This window comes from Peromyscus maniculatus, chromosome 6, assembly GCF_049852395.1.
Source record: "Peromyscus maniculatus bairdii isolate BWxNUB_F1_BW_parent chromosome 6, HU_Pman_BW_mat_3.1, whole genome shotgun sequence".
Taxonomy (NCBI): Eukaryota; Metazoa; Chordata; class Mammalia; order Rodentia; family Cricetidae; genus Peromyscus; species Peromyscus maniculatus.
Window position 1 is genome coordinate 125,987,287 of NC_134857.1, and position 16,422 is coordinate 126,003,708.

Consider the following 16,422-nt stretch of genomic DNA (forward strand, 5'->3'; position numbering starts at 1 on the left):
TAATGAAGCCTAGAACTCTTAGGAGTAGGAACTATGACAGCTAATCACACTGGAGTTTGCTTCCAACAGTGACTGGGCTGTGTTGTTTGATATTTGACAAACACCATGCTCTTTCATGCCTAGGTCAGTGACAAATGCAAGTCCTATTTCAAAATGTTATTTGGAAAAGAAATCTGTTCACAATTAAAGTACTAAAAGAAAATAAAAACCAAACATTTGAAGCTTTCCTCTGCTTCCTCCCCCTCCCCCCTCTTTCCCTTCCCCTCCCTTCCTCCCTCCCTCCTCTTTTTTCCCTCCCCACCCCCAGCCCCTCTTCTTCTTCTTCTTCTTCTTCTTCTTCTTCTTCTTCTTCTTCTTCTTCTTCTTCTTCTTCTTCTTCTTCTTCTTCTTCTTCATCTTCTTCTTCATTGTTTTTGTTTGGAGACAAGGTCTCTGTAGCCCAGGCTTACTATGTAGTTCAAGCTGGCGTAGAATTTACTATATAGTCCAGGGAACTTGGGAACTATGGTGATTCTCCAGCCTCGGCATCCCAGGTGCCAGGGTGACAGATATGGGTGACAGATATGGGTAGGATGGTCAGTTCTCACCCATGAAAGGGAGGTAAACAAGCCAAGGGGACCAGGCTGTTTACTTACCCGTGCATTCTTTTCCTCCCTTAGAACCTCACCAATTACGATCTGTGCAGCATTTTCCTCGGGACGTCAACGCTCTTGGTCTGGGTTGGAGTCATCAGATACTTGGGCTACTTTCAAACATACAACGTAAGCTCCCAGAAGCGCCGTCGTGGTTGACACTCGGTTCTCTGCCGGGTTCTACCGGCTAGTTTCCGTCCTCCAACCCAGCCACTGCTGCGATTGTTTTCCAGGTGCTCATTCTCACCATGCAGGCCTCGCTGCCCAAAGTCCTCCGCTTCTGCGCCTGTGCGGGGATGATCTACCTGGGGTACACGTTCTGCGGCTGGATTGTCTTGGGACCGTACCACGAGAAGGTGAGTAGCTCCAATTCCTTCTGCATGAGGGCACGTGGGGCCCTTCACCCTGAGCCTCCACTCCAGCGAGCACCCTGACGTCAGGACCCGGAGAACTTTCTTTTTTCTATTTCTCTGCCTTCTTTTCAGGACATTGGGGTGACTTTAGGATGTTGAAAAAGAACTCCAGGAGATGGGAAAACACACCTCTCCTAGTAGTCTGGGCCTGGCTGAGGATCTGACACATTCAACCAGCTGATTAGCAATGCAAAATGTTTGCACATGAGATCACTGTTAGTAAAACTGGGGGGAAAAGTAAGGGGATTATGGCAGAATCTTCCAGTGTGAAGTATTAGGCTTTGTGTCCACTGAGGAGAATGGGAGGAGTAATGGCTCCACCAGGGATAAATGCTTCATTTCTTTTGAAATGAGCTCACGTCTTTGAGGGTGGCTTTGATCAAGCTGCCGGTTTTCATCTTATTAAAGATCAGCATCTGGATTTCTAACTATTATCTCTCTTCAGTCGGTACCATACATCCAGGATGGACAGACTTACGGTCAGGCATGGTATAGTCCCAGGAGCCTTGAGGAAGGAGGAGTGCTGTGAGTTCAAGGCTAGACCACACAGGGAGTTCAGGGCTAGCCTGGACCACACAGGGAGTTCAGGGCTAGCCTTAGAAACAGAAGGAGACTTTGTCTCAGAGTGGTGTTATCATTGATGGACAGAACATCATGAGAAGAAACCAGCAAGGCTGTATTCCAAACCAAACAGTAAAAAGAATCATTGCATCTCAAGGCATTTCTTCCTCGATCTCCTGGCTGCTGGGACAACAGAAAAGATGACAGCCGTTACCACCTGCTTGCCGTGGGTAGGTGCTAGGCACAACATTCCAGGGTCTCCCTCAGGTCACACACAACCCCTTCATACTTGTACTGGTGTCCCAGGCACCCAGCCGGGAGAAAGGAGGCAGAGAACACAAAGGATGTCGTTCAAGTTCATGTAACAGCTCAATCCTAAGTTCTGACCTTGACATTTACCAAGATAGGTGGTTTATAAGCTCTTCAGAGAGAGTGATACACACAGCTCAGACCCTCCACCATGTCCTGTTCAATCAAACCGCAGCTTGGAACACCCAGGCTACCCTCTCTGTCACTTTAGTGTGTTCAAAAAGAGTCTCGATTTTTCTTACTGGAAAAAAACAGTCTAATGAACAAAGCGACAACCTCCAGCCTAACGGCAAATCTTGATGATCCTATTGATTTTTCTGCTTCGTGTCACATCTTTGAAGGTGACTCATAGGTAAAAATTGTTCTTTGATATGATAACTCTAACACGGAGAGCTCACTGTCTTTGCAGATCCAAGGAGAATTTGCATTTTTCTTTCTCTTGCTAGCCTCCTGCTCCTGGAGTGTCTCCACCTCTCTGTCACTAGAGGGCACTGTTGCACCGTGTGGAATAAATACGGAGCCTAATCTGGGTTTCATCAATCCAATGGTCCCAGGACAGTCAGACAAGGGGTCCTATGCTCTTTGTCACTCACTCCTTGCTGTTCTTCTGTCCCTCACCATTGTTCTGGAAGGTTCTCAGTTAATGCTTTTTGAAGTTTACCGAACAGCTGCTATTCTTTGCTTTTTGTTAGGCCGGCTGTCCGAGTTCTCCTTTGCTCTGTTACCTCTCCGGTTAGCCTTCTGCCTCTGATAAAATGCCCAACAGAAGGTTTATTTTAGCTCATGGCTTCAGTCCGGGGTCACTTGGCTCTGTTGCCCTGGAGCCTGTGACCAGACAGGACACTATAGAGAAGGTCTGTTTGCAAGAAGGTAGCCAAAAAGGGACCAGGGAAACGGGGAGGGCTGGGTTTCCAACCACCCCTTCAAGGCATGCCCCCAGTGGGCGCTACCTCTTAAGGGTGCCACAGTCTGGAGATCAAACCTGTATCGCGTGAGCCTTTGGGGGACATTTTGAGATCCAAGCTACAGCATGCCATCTTGTCTCTCTGTGAGATGATACCATCCTTTACGGAGAATAGGAACCTTAATATACCAAGCTGTTTTCTGTGGTTACCCAGACAGCAAATGGCAGTGTCAAACCAGTCTGCCCAGTGCCAAATCAAGCTTTGACCAATAACACCCCATGGTGCTCCTCTTGGCATTGTCTAGTGCTCCCCACTATAAAAGGACACCCAGCCTGATCTGAGAAGCAGGCTGTACTTGTTGCTCAGCTGTAGGACAAACGCCCCTCATCGATACATGTCAAGATCACCCGCTGAAAAACTGGTCACTGGCTTTGTGAGCCTGGCTCCATTCCCGTATCTTCATCTCTGTCCTTCATCTCTGTCCTCGGAAGGAATGTGGTGAAGCTTTGGTGCTCTGGCCCAGCGCTGTCCAAGGAACACAAAATGTGAGGCCACAAACGCAGCTGCTGTGCACGTTTCAAAATATTCTAATATCCGTATTAAAAACAAGGAAGAGCCGGATGGAACTGATCTTAACGATGAATCCTGTTAAACCTAGCAAAGCCCAAATCCTAGTTCTGGCGTGTAAGTGAGCTAAGACGCTCAGTGCCTCGCTCTTTTGTCTTCTGTCCTCTTTGAAGCCTGGGGGTCTGGGGCCTCCCACCTGTCTCATCTTAGTTATTAAAAAATTTTTTTGGAGATAGGGTCTCATGTAGCCCAGGCTAGCCTCAAACTTGCGATATAGCAGGGGATGGCCTTGAACTTCTCATCCTCCTGCCTCTACCTCCTGAGTCCTTGCATTACAGGCATGACCACTATGTCCTGGTTATGTAGGGCTACTGTTCAAATCATGGATGCCGATGCTGGCAAGCACTCCGCCAACTGTGCAACACACCTGAACACCTCAGTTTCCCGGACTCCAGGTCACGTGCTCAACAGCCACTCATGGTGGGTGGCTACGGTTTGGGGCATGTTTTTCACTGGTGCCAGATTCCCTTTCTTTCTCACACAAAGTGAAATGATGCCGAGCGTCTCTAGCATCCCTGATTGGTTAATTGGTGACAGCTCCCGCCCACCTCTAACCATGCTGATAGACTGGGAGAGTGAGGCGCTGAGTGTGTGCTCAGTAAATGCACAGGCCAGTGGGCATCTGATCCTGGAATTTGGTGCATTTTGCTGCTGCTGCTGCTGCTGCTGCTTTAGATCTGAAGTTGGAAAATTTTTATTGCCCCCAGCAGCACCCCCAAACTGATCTGTTAGAATGTCCAGGTTATACCATTAGCCATTGAATCAGAGGCCCTTCAGGGTTGCTCAAACCCTAGAGCAGCTGAGCATCATGGCCAACATTTGTTAGTAGTTTGAGAATCACAGCGACCCAGAGTGTGAAAGCCATTCATTATTTAAAAGAAACAAGCAAACACAAAACTCTAAAGAGAAGGTGTCAGGAAAACCCTCAGTTGATGCAACTGATTGGGAGTCAGAGCACCAGATTCCTTAGCTTCCTGTCTTCCTGCTACACATCTGATCGCAGTGATTCAACTCAAGGAACAGAAAGTGTCACATCGATGTTCATTTCCAGCGCTGATGGACTTTGGCACCGTGCTCCTTGAAGATGTCTGGGCACAGAGAGCTAAAGCCTGCTGACGATCTTCCAAACCCCATCTTGAATTATTAAGCACTTCTCTAATGTGGCTTTTACATTTCCTGCCTCCGGGGGACTTGTTTTCTCTTAAACTATGATGCATGAATAATCATTTTGCATTGTCCCCATTTTACAAATAAGAAGAACAAGGCATTGGAAAATCATTGCACTTTGCTGAGGCCATGGGCAAAATTCTGAAATTTCCAAGGCTTCTGGTCATGCCCAGATACTTTGCTTATTCAAAATAATCATGAGCCAGCTGAAATATTATATCTAAATATTACAAGAGATTCTTGCTACTTGCTCTTGGAGCATGCTTTAAACCATTTCCTGACATAAGCCAATGCAGGTTATATCTGCATCCCAACGGAAGGTCTTTTGGCTCACTCACAAACATCATGTATGACATGAATGTTTTGTTTCCTTCTGTGATCTCAATGAACCCACCAGGACTTCTAATGGAAATACCTATTGGCTGTTTACTGTTTGCACACACGCACACACACGCACACACATACACAGCTCTGTCAGGACTGAGTTCTTGGAAGGCAGAGATTGTGGCTCATTCCTCTTCCTGGTTGCAGTGCCCACCCTGGGGCCTGGAGTGTGTCAGGCGCTCAGCAGGTTTGCTTCTGAGAGGCAGCTGACCTGCCTTCCAGGTTAATCTGCCTGATCAACCTGCCTAGACTGAGAATCACCTCAGAGACACAGCTCGAGGCATAAACATTTGGGCATTTCCAGAAAGTTCCGGCAGAGGAGGGAGGACCAATCCTGAATGTGAGTGGCACCATTGTAAGGGCTCAGAGCCAAGAATGAATAAAAAGGGGCAAAGAAGAGAAGCAGGGGAGCGCCCTGACTGTTGGTTGTCCTGCTGAGATGTGAGCAAGCAGCTGCTGTAGGCTCCCACTTTCCTGCCTTCCTGCCATGATGGATTATATACCCCCCTCCCCCAAGCCATGAGCAAGATAATCCTCCCTCCTTGCCAGGCATTTGTTCACAGTGACAAGAAAAGCAGCTAGACATGGGGGCTTGCCATTCTTGGGAGGTAGCCAATGTGCCATCTAACTAGAGACACTTCAGTACCTGACCATGGCTGCTTTTATGCTCACGTGTTTGGAATCTGGCCACTGAATGTGACTTTGGCTATAATCTGTTCTTGTGGTAGAAAAATGACCCAGTACACTAGCTACTTGTTGGGTCTTTGCTTTGACTTGGTGGGTTGGTATAGGTCTTATTTGTGCACAGAGGGAGAGATACACTGGTTATGAGTACATTCATGTTGAGATGGGCATTGTGTTTATACCGGTAGTGTGTGTAGGACAACACATATAAGATGTGGTGTTTGCTCTCCAACTGAGGTACGGAAATGGTGTTTCAGAGCAGTTAGAAGACAGCCCTCCATATTCTCTGTAGTTCTTGTGACAGTGGATCGGGGGCTGAAGCTGATGGAGCTTTCTGTCCCCAAGTAGACTTTGAATTGGCCCTTGAGTGCTGACGTGGTTTGACGCAGAGAGGAAGGAGGAATGTATGAGACAAAGACTGAATTCCACCAGGGAAATGTGCTGTGGGGGAGCTAAGCTCGGGTGTTGACATTGACAGGCAGGAGCCACGAGGCGACACGGAATAAGGACTCACTGGGACCTTCTGTGCTCACGTTTTCAGCTTTTGTGGCCATAAGCAAGAGAAACGGCTTTAAAGCCATCTCTGTGAGATTGGGGGGCTCTGTTTGTTTGTTCTTTTCTGTCTGGATTGCAGGGAAAAGGGACTGGCACGCAAAGCCTTCCCTAAAGTTTCTGTAACAAGCCAACGTTATCACTGACGTCAGAGTGGAAGAGGGAGGATACTTCCACCATAAAGCACACAGGCTCCAGAGGACCCAGGAGTCGGGAAGGCGGGCCAGGCGGCACAAAGTGGAATGTGCTCCATTGCTTCTGTACAGATGTTTCTTTTGGTTGGAGGTTGGAACCAATTACAGAAATAGAAGAATTTGGAAGGAAAGCCCTTTTCTTGGATAGGGTGATGGGAGGTTCATTTTGTTACCTGTGACAGCTTTTCCCTCCTCCCCCATGTGGAGACATCCCAGATGTTTATTGAGACCTTGGGTGTTCCCAACGCTCAGTTAATGAACACAGAGACCCTGACCTCTAATGTCAGAATTTGACTGAAAATTTCGCAGTAACCTGTCTCATGTATTTCTGAAAACCATGCTGTCTTTTGCTTGTTAAGTCATTATTACTCCATGAGTTTTTCATATTGATCTACTGTTTAAGCCCGTGGCCCCTGGGTCATGTTTGTTAATAGCATGCAGTTTGTTTTAGTGGAGGGGCAGCAATTTGATAGCTCCTCGAAGCCAGGATGACTGGCTGTGGATTCTGGCGCTACTCAGTGTTAGTCTTAAGTGGATCAGTGCTTAAGCTCCGTGTGCACATCCTCAGTGGGACCACCTAATGTCCCAGTCCCCGCCTAGTACCTCAGATGCCTCAGATGTACTGTGTCTAAAACTGTCTGTTAAAAGCCTGTGAATGGTAATTTCTTGTTGAAATTGGTGACAAAGTAGTTAACAAAAGAAACTAAAGGAAGGGTTTGCTTTGGCTTACAGTTTGAGGGCATATTTCATCACGGTGGGGAAGTCGTGGTGGTGAGACCATGAGGTGGCTGGTCACATTGCATTTGAAGTCAGGAAGCAGGGAGAGATGAATACAGATGCTCAGTTCACTTTCTCCTTTTTACTTGGCCCTGGGAATATATAATATGAATTATTATATTGATTATAATTATTATAAAATATCACAATATGAACTATACACACATGTATATTTATATATATAAAGTGTTGCCACCTATATAAAGGATGAATCTTCCCACCCAAGTTTAACTAGTCTGGAAACTCCTCAGAGACTTATCAGAGGTGTGTCTCCTAGGTGACTCTTGATCCTGTTAAGTCGACAATCAATATTAACCATTACATGATTCTAGCCCTTACCCTTCCTGCAGATATAGTTTCTCCAGAGTCTCTTTTTCCTGGTTAGGACTCTGCCTCACTTGGACTCCTAATGTCACCTTTGACTGGCCCATCCCTTGGGTTGCTCCTCTTCTGGGAGATCTCCCACAGGCCGTTAGTTTTTAAATAAGCATGCATCAAATCACACCACTCCCACGGCTCAGATGTCCTTCACTCAAGTCTGCTTGTGAGCTGGACTGAGGCTGACGGAAGCCTGTCTCACTGAGGCCCTGTGCACAGACGTCTTTGCTCAGGCATTGCCGTGTCTCATGTGTCTCGGCACCACAGCTCCCCACTGACTGAATACATCCTTTTCCTCTGCTTACTGAGAACTAGTTCAGAACATCACTGACCTTGTATGGCCCACCCCAGCTCTGCCACGTGGCCTTGTCTATCTTAGCTGTGGCCTGTCCACTTTTTTGGAGTGGGGAGTTCCTGGAAAAGTGTTTCTCATGTGGTTGGGAAGGCTACGGCCACTTAGGAAAGCCCTTTGGTCTTGTGTTGTCTCAACCACTTCCATATGTAGCTGGCTGTAAGGTCCAGACATCACAGTTCTACCAATGACGAACCCAGCCACCGGCAGCTCCCTGCTTCCCACGGCGCCGTGCTGACTCTCAGGAGCTCCCTTGTCTTTGCCCTGCAGTTTGAAAACCTGGACACAGTGGCCGAATGCCTGTTCTCTCTGGTCAACGGCGACGACATGTTTGCCACCTTCGCTCAGATCCAGCAGAAGAGCGTCCTGGTGTGGCTGTTCAGCCGTCTCTACCTCTACTCCTTCATCAGCCTCTTCATATACATGGTCCTCAGCCTTTTCATCGCACTCATCACCGACTCTTACCACACCATTAAGGTAAGTCACGATCAGGATTTGCTGCCCCAAAGCACCGTAAATGCTGTATGGGTTGGAGCAGAGAAAAGGCTGTAATCTTATTGAAAGATAATTTTATTCAGGTTTTCAAAAATTTAGAAAATAGACCTTTTTTGTTCTGATGACTAATTTTAAATATACACTTGTCTTACGGTTTCTATTGCTGTGATGAAATACCGTGACCAAAAACAAGTTGGGGAAGAAAGAGTTTATTTTATCTGGCTTACACTTCCATATCTTATTCCAACGCTGAAGGAAGTCAGGGCAGGAACCTGGAGGCAGGAGCTGATGTCGAGGCCATGGGGGTGGGGAGTGCTGATTACTGTCTTGTTCATCATGGCTTCCTCAGCCAGCTTTCTTATAGAATCCAGGCCCACCAGCCCTGGTGGTACCTCCCACAATGGCTGGGCCCGCCCCCATTATTCACTAATTAAGCAAATGCCCTACAGGCTTGCCTACAGTCAAATCCTATGGAGGCATTTTCTCAGTAAAGGGTCCATCCTTTGAGATGACTCTACTTTGTGTCAAGTTGACAAAAACTGGCCAGCACAGCACTTGAAAGGTTTTCTTTGTTACCCCGAACAAGGTGGTTTGGTTTGGAGGCATGCTGGGAAAAAAAGAGGAAGGAAGAAAAGCTGAGTCTGGTGAACTCAACAACCAGATGGCTGTTGTTGGTAGAGACAGATGCTCCAGCCTGCATGGCTGCCTGGGACTCGGGTTTTAGGGTAAATACCGGTGGTGGGAGGTGATGGCCACCCTGATGGCTGGGTAGATGGTGACATGCCTCAAGCCTAGTGATAGGAACACTTGTAGTGCACACTTCGTTAAGGTAAAGAAAGCGAAGGTTCCAGCTTTCCTAAGCCGTGGTGCACCCCACACCCGTTCAGACAGGGCCTGCATGGTTGACTTATAGCTCTAAGGAAGCTCACTGTCTTTGGAGCTGTTATCTCCACAGCAGATGGTTGTGCTAGGAAAACTCTTCAGGGCCAGTGCCTAAGCCACACAGGGTGCTGGCTGCCCCCTGCTCAGCCCTTCCCATACCAACTCAGAAGAAAGCTGGTCAGTGATCAGTGTGTGGGGATTGGAGTCAGAGTGTATGGGTAGTTGACCCCGGCCACAGGGTGTGTTGGGACAAAATTGCAGGCTCTTGCCCATGAAAATTCCTATCTTTGACATGATAGTGTCCTTGTGTGGGGCAGGTATCAGTGTTGAGCTGGATGACCTTACTAAGCATGACTGCAAGCTAGGGGTTTTTTGTCTGTTGAGAAAAATCTAGCCCTGTCCCACTCTGTGGTCACCTTCCATGTGCGCAGAGAATGGGGGTCATATCCCCATCAGATTCTGGGTGAGCAGTGTGTAGAGTGAAATTTGCTGGTCTCATTATTAACACTCCAGCTTTCTGGGTCTGACTATTTCTTTCATTCTTCTTTTCAACACACCTCCTCTCCCTGCTCCCCTGCCGTGCTTTCTGGAGCTTTCCTTCCCCCTGTCCAGTTCCCACCGCCTCCCTGGCTCAGCTGTTCTGGGACTGACAGACTGAGCCGTCCTTGTTCAAAGTCCTGCTTGGATCTGAACTAGCACTGCAGGAGTTTCATTTCACCAAGGTGGGTTTGCCTTGTTGACAAAGGGAACAATTTCTCATGCTCTGGGAAGGAGGTAACAGCATTTGTGCTTTTCAAAAGAAATACCAGCAAAATGGGTTTCCTGAAACGGATCTGCAGAAATTCCTGAAGGAACGCAGTAGCAAAGACCGGTACCCGAAAGAACCATCGGCCTTGCTGTCCTGTGTCTGCTGTCTGAGGAGGTCAGTGTTGTGTCTATGGCCAGAAGGAAGTCATTCTCAAGGAAGCTTGTGGTGGGAAATAGTTGGTTTTCTTTTCTTCCTCCCCCACACAAATCTGTTTGAGAAATAGATTTTTTTTATTTATTTATTTATTTTTTTTTGTAAAACCATGTTCTGTACAACAAGGTTTGTGCAGAAAGCTCCAGGACATGATTGAAACTCTTAGGGACCTTATAAGAGCCTCATGAGGAGATCAACTGTACCCAAGTCAAGAGGCTGGCCTCTTAAGGGCCAAAGGAAGAGGTCTTAAAGTTTGGAGGTGGACTCCTTGGGCAGATGGGGACCTGATGGGGAAGAAGATGTTGGGGTCTCTCCTAGTTAATTCTCTATTGCTGTGACAAAACACCATGACCAAGGCAACAGAGAGAAAGAAGTTTATTGGAGTGTACAGTTTCAGAGGTTGAAGTCATGGCCATCATGGTGGGGAGCAAGATGGTGGCGGGCATGGCACTGGAACAGTAGCTGAGAGCTTACATCCTGATCCACAAACACAGGGCAGAGAGAGAGAACTGGGAATGGCATGGGCTTTTGAAACCTCAAAACCCACTCTAAGTGAAACACCTCCCACAAGGCCACACCCCCTAATCCTTTCCAAACAGCTCCACCAACTGGGGATTAAGTGTTCAAATTCATGAGCCTATGGCGGACATTCTCTTTCAAACTACCACAGTGTTCTTGGTTAAAAGCATGCATCAGTAGCTCTTCTATGCTCAGCTGGGCTTTGCTGGCTGTTTGGACTCTGAGAGAAAGTACATAAATCTCAGTGACCAGAGCATGCTACACAGTTGTGTGGGGACCAGGATGGAGGTCAGATGGGGAATTTTTTTTTTCAGAGCTGAGGACCGAACCCAGGGCCTTGTGCTTGCTAGGCAAGTGCTCTACCACTGAGCTAAATCCCCAACCCCAGGGATGGTTTTCTTAAGAGCACCCATCTATGTCTTCACCTGGGCTGGGGGTAGAAATTTTAAAGGTATATCTTACCCATGTTTTTTGAGGAGGATTCTATAATTCAAATTCCTAAAGGAAGAGGGGAGACCATGACTACTTAAGCTCACATGATGTGTGTTTCTATTATTTTGAGGCTTGCAGTGAGGGGACTGAGCACATTCAAAGAATGTCTGGTAAACAAAAAATGAGGTCTTCTGAGATGATTTCAAAATTGCATTTCATCCTCTCAGAGCATCAAATTACTGCTGTAGATGCCAGAATACAGGAAAATGAATTTTCTTAGTTGGCATTTGCCTCCTAAGAAATGGGAAGGATAAGGCAGGTCTTTTGGAGTGGTCTTGTTATCATGCAGTTATTATATTAGTGACTTTCCTTGCATCTGTGATAAAATACCTGTGAGAAACAACCTAAGGAAAGAAGGATTTACTTCAGCTCAGGGTTTGAACAAATGAAGCTCAGTGATCAGAGCACATGGCAGTTGGTCACATTGCACACACAGCTAAGAAGCAGGAGGAGATGAATACTGGTGCTCAGTTGACCTCCTTCCTCCATTTTTATTCACTCCAAGACCCCAGCCCATGAAATAGGGCTACCCACATTCAGGGTGGTCTTCCCTTCTCAGTGAAACATTTCTAGAACTACCCACAAAGTTGCACCCAGGTGTATATCCCCCACACCTTCCTGAACCATTTGTTGCCTGCAATACTGCCAGGGTGAGCCTGATGGCCTCAGAGTCCTCTTCCCGGCCCTCACATGATGTGACTCATTGGAGAGAATGGCCTGGTTGAGCATACGAGTTGTCAAATGTTCTCTACTACGAATGAGTACTTGGCCCTTATAGCCGTCAATAAGGCTTCATTAAAGCAGAGTCCCCCAGAGATGTTATCTGTTCACGGGTTGTTCCAGAAGTGTCTATCCAAGTCTCAGAGCATGCACATTTCCATTCTTCAGTTTTCTTCCTCTTTCACATTTTGTTCCTGTAAGCTGTGTGTGTCTGGAATGTAGAGCATCCCAGTCTCTTTGTAAAGACTTTGGGAAGTCCTGCTGGGAATAGATATAGCTCAGTATAGAACACTTGCCTAGCCCAGGTAAGGCCCTCAGTCTGACCCCACCACTACAATATAAATAATAAAGTTAAAATGTAAATGTCAAGCATAGCAATGCATGTATTCTGGGAGGGAGGCAGAAGGACCAGGAAATCAAGGTTATCCTAGGCTACACAGTTTGAGGCTAGCCCGAGCTGCATAAGACCCTGTCTAAAACAACAACAACAACAACACAGGGCTACCCAAACAAAAATTCTTAAGTCATTGCTCTCGTTTTTCTTCACCCCATTTTCTGTTGCAGGAGAGGAAGTGATGACCACTTGATTCTCATTGACTGAACCCCTTCCGCTAACATCAGTCCCGTCCAGACCTCTTTCTCCTGTGGTAGTGCAGAGACCCCGGAGGGAGCAGAGGCTCACTACAAGATTCTTCCTGAATTGTGGATTCAGAAGGAGGAGGGCTGTCTGTCAGCTGCCGACCCGAAGTGACATTCCAAATTACTTTTTATCAACATGGAGGGTAGAGGACAGGCTTCTGGGGATTAATGTAATAGAAGTATGATAATGAAGTTCGTCAACAGTCTGCTCATCTGTGACATCATAATGTTGGGATGGAAAAAATATTACCATTTCAGAGTGTGTAAGCAATATTTAAAGCCAGGCGAAGATATATGTTTATTGCTAGGAAAAGATTTGCTTTAAAATGTGGTCCTTGGAGTTGAAGACATTTGTTAATTTGTGGTCAGCACAGAAATATATTCAGTTTCAATACCAAGTTAGGGCTTGAAGTTGGAGCACTGGTAAGCCATGTAAGGCTCACACTCAGACATTAGCAGAAAGATGTCTAGAGAACTCAGATCTCGGCTGGTTGCACCGTGAACTTGCTTCTTTGGCGTGCTATGCGGTGTCCGTTAGCACAGTCAGTGAGACGAAACATCTGGATGTCTCCTCAGGTGAGCTTTCCCTGGCCCGTACACACAAGACCAGTGGTGCTAAACTGGGAGCGGCCACCTGTTTCCGTGAGTCGGCTCCACATGGCGTGGATTTACCTCTGTCAAGTGAGGAAATGTGGTGTGTGTTTCCTTAAATAAATTTATTTCCGTGATGCCATCTTGCATTATTACTGTGTTAAAATGCAATGTTTCTCAACAGCTACCAAGTGGGAGTTTCCTATCACCCCCCCCCCCTTGAACACTTTGTCTGTAGGAGAGATCTCTCATTTTTGAACAAGTGATGAAGGAACTATGAGGCTTGGTCCATGGAAGCTGTTCAATAAAGATTTGTGCTAATGGCAAGAACTGAAGATCACCTTAAACATAGATTTATGGCCTAGCTGAGCTGTCTCAGGGGTGTGGGGTGAAATTTGAATTTGCATCTCAGAACTACACAAATTTCCCTAGCATTGTCTGTATCCCAAGACCCTGTTGTCAAGAATAATTTGTCTGATTCTCCATCTGCTCCTTACCCCTGATCTTTCTTCATGTGCTTACATCAAATCTAGGCAGAGAAAATCATAAGACAATAACATTAAAATTTGTAAGCAAGTAAATGATTCATTCTAGGGCTATCTTTGCTGTCCTTGGGGACAACCCAAGTTCTGTTCCCAACACCAACATGGTGGCCCAGATGTCTCCATAATTCCAGTTCCAAGGATCACATGACCTCTTCTGAGATCTGCCAAATGGTATAGATGCATACAGGCAAGCATAACACTGATACTCATAAATAAGTCTTTAAAAAATTTAAAATAAAAAAGACTCATGCCTGCATATAGAATGCTTAGTTAAGATGTCATTTTAGTTACTTTTTCTTTTTATATAAAATGTCAAGAGTCGTAGGGCTTGGTTTTGAAACTAAAAGACCATCAGACCGAGGCTCTAGACTTCATGGCCCGGTTCCAGATCAGTTACGTGATTAAGCCAGTGTGGGATATTGGTTCTAAACAGACTAGATTTCCAGTCTGGAGCCGTGGCTGCCATTTGAATAGAAATTTAATAATGGACTCACCCATTCTTAGTTTTTTTTAAAATTGGCTTTCATTTCTTTTTGTTCTGGTTGGCTCAAATACTTTCAGAAAGAAAAACCTTTTTCAAGGTTACCATGGAAACATTGTTTTTTCTCTTTATCATTTAAACAATTGCTGCTTTTCTCACTGTTAACTTTTGGATGTCATTGAACAATGTGGCATTAAGTGCTAATAGACAAACCTGGGACAAACCTTTTCCTCTCTTCTCTTAGCCCTCCACTTGGGGACTTCCCTGCGACAGGAGATACATTCTTTCTACCCTTTAGTTGCATTCTGAACTCCCCACCCCTTGGAGAAATTGCCTCCTTGGCTTACAGTGACAGCCAACACTGCACACGATATCTTGAGCGCGATGACTTGCAATGGGAGAAAGAAGTCCCAGTTCCACTGAGCCTGCAGCTTCGGGGGTCTGGACAAGCCACTGTCTGCCTTGAGGTGATGGTGATACACCTCAGTGTCAGACTGGCATTGGGGTTCCAGAGTTCCTGCAAACTCCAGCACTCATGCAATGGGGCAGACACAAGGCCTTTGCTTCTGTTCTATTCTCTGCCGGGTTTAGAAGTAGATCCCATCCACTCATGCAATGGGGCAGACACAAGGCCTTTGCTTCTGTGGTTAGTTTGTCGGGGATCTTCTCCTGAGTTTCTTTGGACAGGGCACAATGTGTCTCCATTTCCCCAGGTATAAAATGGAGACTGGAAATTCAAAGTCAACTTAAAGTTCAGAGGAAGGGGCATGGCTCTTGATTGCCCCCTATCAGGTCATTAAAATGCCCATCTTGCTTGGTGTACAGGGTGCACATCTATTCCCTGGGCCAGCCTGGAAGATCTTCATTTTCTATGTGATTACTGTACATTCTTGGTGGACTTTGTTTTGGGTAGGATGTTAGGGGCACAAAAATTCAGCTCTAGCTCTGTCCTGGAGACAGTGGGTACTTCAACTCAAGAAGCTCACAGGTGGTTGTGCAGTGTTCAGGATGAAGCAGTCTGAAGGTCCTGTCACTGGGTACCCAGCTGTCCAGATGAGATGTAGAGGTCCTGAGGAGGACACACTCTCTCAGTCCCCAGTCCTCCACCAGGAGCCTTCCTGTCCTTCCTTAGCCAGATGAGCCCAACAGCAATATGCAGGGCAGCCCATCCTCAGCTCATTTATCCAACAGATGTACAGGAGGTGAGAGGTACTGACTCAGGCAGATGTACAGGAGGTGAGAGGTACTGACCCAGACAGATGTACAGGAGGTGAGGGGTACTTACCCAGGCAGATGTACAGGAGGTGAGGGGTACTGACCCAGACAGATGTACAGGAGGTGAGGGGTACTGACCCAGGCAGATGTACAGGAGGTGAGGGGTACTGACCCAGACAGATGTACAGGAGGTGAGGGGTACTGACCCAGACAGATGTACAGGAGGTGAGGGGTACTTACCCAGGCAGATGTACAAGAGGTGAGGGGTACTTACCCAGGCAGATGTACAGGAGGTGAGGGGTACTTACCCTGGGCAGATGTACAGGAGGTGAGGGGTACTGACCCTGGGCAGATGTACAGGAGGTGAGGGGGACTTACCCTGGGCAGATGTACAGGAGGTGAGGGGTACTGACTCAGGCAGAAGTAAGGAGGTGAGAGGTACTTACCCAGGCAGATGTACAGGAGGTGAGGGGTACTTACCCAGACAGATGTACAGGAGGTGAGGGGTACTGACCCTGGGCAGATGTACAGGAGGTGAGGGGTACTGACCCAGGCAGATGTATAGGAGGTGAGGAGTACTTACCCAGGCAGATGTATAGGAGGTGAGGAGTACTTACCCAGGCAGATGTACAGGAGGTGAGAGGTACTTACCCTGGGCAGATGTACAGGAGGTGAGGGGTACTTACCCAGGTAGATGTACAGGAGGTGAGGGGTACTTACCCAGGCAGATGTACAGGAGGTGAGGGGTACTTACCCTGGGCAGATGTACAGGAGGTGAGGGGTACTTACCCTGGGCAGATGTACAGGAGGTGAGGGGTACTTACCCAGGCAGATGTACAGGAGGTGAGAGGTACTGACCCAGGCAGATGTACAGGAGGTGAGGGGTACTTACCCTGGGCAGATGTACAGGAGGTGAGGGGTACTTACCCAGGCAGATGTACAGGAGG

At 47.1% G+C, this 16,422-nt stretch overlaps 1 protein-coding gene across 7 annotated transcripts in view; it reads left to right on the forward strand.

Annotated features, from left to right (window-relative positions):
* Mcoln2 (mucolipin TRP cation channel 2) overlaps positions 1-13,371 on the forward strand; it is a 53,406-nt gene extending 40,035 nt beyond the window's left edge. For 6 of the 7 annotated variants that reach the window (XM_076575122.1, XM_076575121.1, XM_076575125.1 and 3 more), the window contains 5 exons: positions 660-761; positions 866-988; positions 8,206-8,412; positions 10,113-10,234; positions 12,569-13,371. In XM_076575122.1, coding sequence (XP_076431237.1) covers positions 660-761; positions 866-988; positions 8,206-8,412; positions 10,113-10,234; positions 12,569-12,605 — 591 coding nt within the window. In that variant the 3' untranslated portion in view covers positions 12,606-13,371. Of the gene's footprint in view, positions 1-659; positions 762-865; positions 989-8,205; positions 10,035-10,112; positions 10,235-12,568 lie in introns of those variants that run through there. The other variant, XR_013052423.1, reaches the window with a different exon arrangement.
* Positions 13,372-16,422: the final 3,051 nt, after the last annotated feature.